At 39.2% G+C, this 5,138-nt stretch overlaps 1 protein-coding gene across 1 annotated transcript in view; it reads left to right on the top strand.

The window, feature by feature from the left end:
- Positions 1-230: 230 nt before the first annotated feature.
- The window catches only part of LOC122074200 (uncharacterized mitochondrial protein AtMg00810-like), a 6,067-nt gene continuing 1,159 nt past the window's right edge, over positions 231-5,138 (top strand). The window contains exon 1 of the mRNA XM_042639055.1: positions 231-269. Coding sequence (XP_042494989.1) covers positions 231-269 — 39 coding nt within the window. The remainder of the gene's footprint in view (positions 270-5,138) is intronic.

Below are 5,138 nucleotides of genomic sequence, written 5' to 3'. Positions count from 1 at the left end.
CACATTTGGTTATGAAACTAAATAATCGGACGTGGGTACGACGTCGATTGTGGGGATCTCATTGTACTTGCGATTTGGAAAACAAGGTGAGTTGGTGTATTTTTTTCCTTGTTTTATGGAGTCTTTATGCGTTATTACTATTTTACGTGAATTATATACATCAATGATATGTTATTGTATTGTTATGAATGTTGTGTGCCATTATTAATATTATCTACTAACCTGTGAATATGAAAGATGAGGCTAAGAAATGGTTTTGGACTGCAGAGGTAAGTGAGGTAAGTAATTATGGTTCTATGAATGAAATCTACAGTAGAAATTGTGGCATTCACGGTCTGGGGCATGGTGTGGTCGAGGTTCTTTCCGGTACCATGGGCCCAGAGGTTAGTAGTACAGTTAGCACAGATGTGGAGAGCTAGAAGTGTCATTTGGCTGATTTTCAAAGTTATCGTCTACGAGTGTTCAGCTAATGTTGCTAAAATTTTTCGCTCAGTTAGAACCTACAAACCACACATAAGAAACTGGCCCAGAGGGTGACCCTAGGAAGAAGGCTACGATTCCTAAGTCAGTATTCTGAAAAAAATGGAAGGGTGAGTAGGCAGAGCTCTGAGTGTTCTGAGTGTTTTGATCACTAACAACTAAGAACCATAAAAAAATAGAAGCCGATACATAAACTTAAATCTAAATATTTTGAAATTGTATTAGCAAATGGAAAGAGACATACCTATTGGGATTTTTAGTCAAGAGAGATGTGGAGGGATGAAAGCGTCATTCAGATAATGTTGATGAAATTTCCTGATCAGTTAAAACCTGCAAACCACAGATAAAAAACTGGCCCGGAGGGTAACCCCGGGAAGAAGTCTCCGATGCCTAAGTCAGTATTCTGATAAAAAGAGAAAGGTGAGTAGGCAAAGCTCTAAGTGTTCTGAGTGTTATGATCCTTGACGACTACGAGCCACAAAACAATAGAAGCCAACACATAAACTTAAATTTAAATATGTTGAAATCGTATGAGCAATTAGTAAGAGACATACCTGTTGGGATTTTTAGCCGAGACAGATGTGAAGAGCTGAAAGCACGTTTAGCTAATTTCCAAAGTGCTCGTCTTCGAGTGTTCAGATAATGTTGTTAAAGTTTCCCGCCCTCATCAGAACCTGCAAACCACAGATAAGAAACTGGCCCGGAGGGTGACCCCAGGAAGAAGGCTCCGATGCCTAAGTTAGTATTCTTACAAAATTGGAAGGGTGAGTGTAGAGCTCTGAGTGTTCTAAGCGTCAACAATAGAAGCCGATACATAAACTTAAATCTAAATATGTTAAAATTGTATTAACAATTGGTAAGAGACATACCTGTTGGGATTTTTAGCTGAGAGAGATGTGGAGGGAAGAAAGCGTCATTCAACTAATTTTCAAAGTGCTTGTCTTTAAGTGTTCGGCTAATGTTGATGAAATTTCCCGCTCAGTTAGAACCTGTAAACCACAGATAAAAAACTGGCCCGGAGGGTGACCCCGGGAAGAAGGCTCTGATGCCTATGTCAGTATTCTGATAAAAAAAGAAGGGTGCATTGGCATAGCTTTGAGTGTTCAGAGTGTTATGATCCCTGATGACTACAAACCACAAAACAATGAAGCCGAGACATAAACTTAAATTTAAATATGTTGAAATCGTATGAGCAATTAATAAGAGACATACCCGTTGGGATTTTTAGCCAAGACAGATGTGAAGGGCCTAAAGCACGTTCGGCTAATTTCCAAAGTGCCCGTCTTCAAGTGTTTGGCTAATGTTGTTGAAGTTTCCCGCCCTTATTAGAACCTACAAACCACAGATATGAAACTGGCCGGAGGGTGACCCCGAGAAGAAGGCTCCGATGCCTAAGTCAGTATTCTGACAAAAATAAAAGGGTGAGTAGGCAGAGCTCTGAGTATTCTAAGTGTTATGATCCCTGACGACTATGAGCCACTAAACAATAAAATTCGATAAATAAACTTAAATTTAAATGTCTATAAATGGTATGAGCAATTGGTAAAACACATACCTGTTGGGATTTTCAGCTTAAATAGATATGGGGAGCACAAAGCGTTGCCCGGCTAATTTCCAAATTGCTCATCTTTGAGTGTTCGGCTAATATTGCTGAAGTTTCCTACCCTCAATAAAACCTGTAAACCACAGATAAGAAACTGGCCCGGTTGGTGACCCTGGGAAGAAGCCTCCGATGCCTAAGTCCGTATTCTGAAAAAAATAAAAGGGTGAGTAGGCAGAGCTCTGAGTGTTCTGAGTGTTATGATCCCTGACGACTACAAGCCACAAAACAATATAAACCGATAAATAAACCTAAAGTTAAATGTCTTTAAATTATATAAGCAATTGGAAAGAGACATACTTGTTGGGATTTGCTGCTGAGATGGATGTGGGAAGCTGAAAGCGTCTTTCAACTAATTTTTAAATTGCTCATCTTTGAGTGTTCGGCTAATGTTGTTGAACTTTTCCACCCTCAATAGAACCTGCAAACCACAGATAAGAAACTGGCCCGGAGGGTGACCCCAGGAAAAAGGCTCCGATGCCTAAGTCAGTAATCTGATAAAAATATAAGGGTGAGTGGGAAGAGCTCTGAGTGTTCTCAGCGTTATGATCTCTAACAACTATGAGCCACAAAATAATAGAAACTGATAAAAAAACTTAAATTTAAATATCTTTAAATTATATGTGCAATTGGTAAGAGACATACCTGTTGGGATTTTCAGTTGAGACAGATATAGGGAGCTGAAAGCGTCATTCGGCTAATTTCCAAATTGCTCATCTTCGAGTGTTCAGGTAATGTTGCAAAAGTTTCCCGATTAATAGAACCTACAAACCATAAATAAGAAACTAGCCTGGAGGGTGACCCTATGAAGAAGGCTACGATTCCAAAGCCAGTATTCTGACAAAAAAGGAAAGGTGAGTACAAAAAGGTCTGAGTGTTCTGAGTGTTAGGATCCTTAACGACTAAAAGCCATAAGAAAACTGAAGCCGATACATAAACTTATATTTAAATATGTTGAAATTGTATGAGCAATTGGTAAGAGACATACCGATTGGGATTTTCAGCATAAATAGATTTGGAGGGCTAAAAGCGTCGTTCGGAAAATTTCCAAAGTGCACGTCTTCGAGTGTACGGCTAATGTCGCTAAAGTTTCCCATTCAACAGACCTGCATACCATAGATAATAATTTGGGACGGAGGGTGACCCCGGGCAGATGGCTCTGATGCCTAAGTCAGTATTCTGACAAAATCAAAAGGGTGAGTAGGCAGAGCTTTGAGTGTTCTATATGTTAACTGTAGAAGCCGATATATAAACTTAAATCTAAATGAGTTGAAATTGTATTTGCAATAGGTAAGAGACATACCTATTGTGATTTTCAGACGAGACAGATGTGGAGGGATGAAAGTGTCGTTCGGCTAATTTTCAAAGTGCTCATCTTCAAGTGTTTGGCTAATATTGATGAAATTTCCCACTCAGTTAGAACCCGCAAACCACAAATAAGAAATTGGCTCGGTGAGTGACCCCAGGACAAAGGCCCTGATGCCTAAGTCAGTATTTAAAAAAAAATTAAAGTGTAAGTAGGCAGAGCTCAGAGTGTTCTGAGTGTTATAATCCCTGACGATAATGAGAAACAAAACAATAAAATTCCATATATAAACTTAAATTTTAATGTGTTGAAAAAGTTTAAGTAATTAGTAAGAGACATACCTTTTGTAATTTTCAGTTGAAACAAATGTGGACTAAAAGCGTCGTTCGACTAATTTCCCAAGTGCACGTCTTTAACTGTTCGGCTAATGTTGATGAAATTTCCAGGTCAGATAGAACCTGCAAACCACAGATAAAAAACTGGCCCGGAGGGTAACCCCGGAAAGAAGTCTCCGATGCCTAAGTCAGTATTCTGATAAAAAGAGAGGGGTGAGTAGGCAAAGCTCTAAGTGTTCTGAGTGTTATGATCCTTGAGACTACGATCCACAAAACAATAGAAGCCAACACATAAAATTAAATTTAATTATGTTAAAATCGTATGACCAATTAGTAAGAGACATACCTGTTGGGATTTTTAGCCGAGACAAATGTGAAGAGCTGAAAGCACATTCAGCCAATTTCCAAAGTGCTCTCGCCTTCGAGTGTTTGGATAATGTTGTTAAAGTTTCCCGCCCTCATTAGAACCTGCAAACCGTAGATAAGAAACTGGCCCAGAGAGTGACCCCAGGAAGAAGTCTCCGATGCCTACGTCAGTATTCTGACAAAATTGGAAGGGTGAGTAGGTAGAGCTCAGAGTGTTCTGAGTGTTATTATCCTTGACGACTATGAGCCATAAAAAAATAGACATCGGTACATAAACTAAAATTTAAATATGTTAAAAATGCTTGAGCAATTGGTAAGAGACATACCTGTTGGGATTTTCAGCCGAGACAGATGTAGAGGGCTGAAAGCACGTCCGGATGATTTCTAAAGTGCTCATATTTGAGTGTTAGGCTAATGTTGCTGAAGTTTCCCAGCCTCAATAGAACCTGTATATCGTGGTCTATGTCTCTTCCTATTTGCTGGCTGGTTTCTATTTTTACTGATGTGGACTCGTGAGCTTTTGATCGAGCGATCACCATTCTAGCTGAGGAGGCAGGTCTCATATATGATAAGTATACTCAATAACTTAAAAGAGCTGTAAATTAATTGAAAAGTACTCTCATTAACTTAAAATACGTGCAAATTATATGAAAAGTAATCCCGTTAACTTAAGAAGCTCTAGCAACACTACTTATAAGAACGTTGCATGATTTGTGTCCAACCTGATACCAACCAATTTGCACATCATCCGGCAGCTAATTTTCCTTACCATATGTATATATGTCCATACCACTTGTCGATAGTAATTTTAGGTTTGCCCATACCTCTTCTGGAACCCTCTACTTGCATTCGATCATTTTTCCAAACTGAGGCTTATAATGCTCTCCATGGAATATAACCATACCACCTCAACTGGCTCTCACGGAGCTTGTCCTAAGTCAGTGCAACCCCCACTTAGTTTCTCATACAATCATTCCTTAATTTATCATTCTTGGTCTTACCGCATATCACACGTAACTTCATCATCTCTACTACACCCCGAGATAAGGAT

The sequence above is a fragment of the Macadamia integrifolia genome, chromosome 3, assembly GCF_013358625.1.
Source record: "Macadamia integrifolia cultivar HAES 741 chromosome 3, SCU_Mint_v3, whole genome shotgun sequence".
NCBI lineage: Eukaryota > Viridiplantae > Streptophyta > Magnoliopsida > Proteales > Proteaceae > Macadamia > Macadamia integrifolia.
This window is presented reverse-complemented; position numbering and strand designations above follow the sequence as displayed.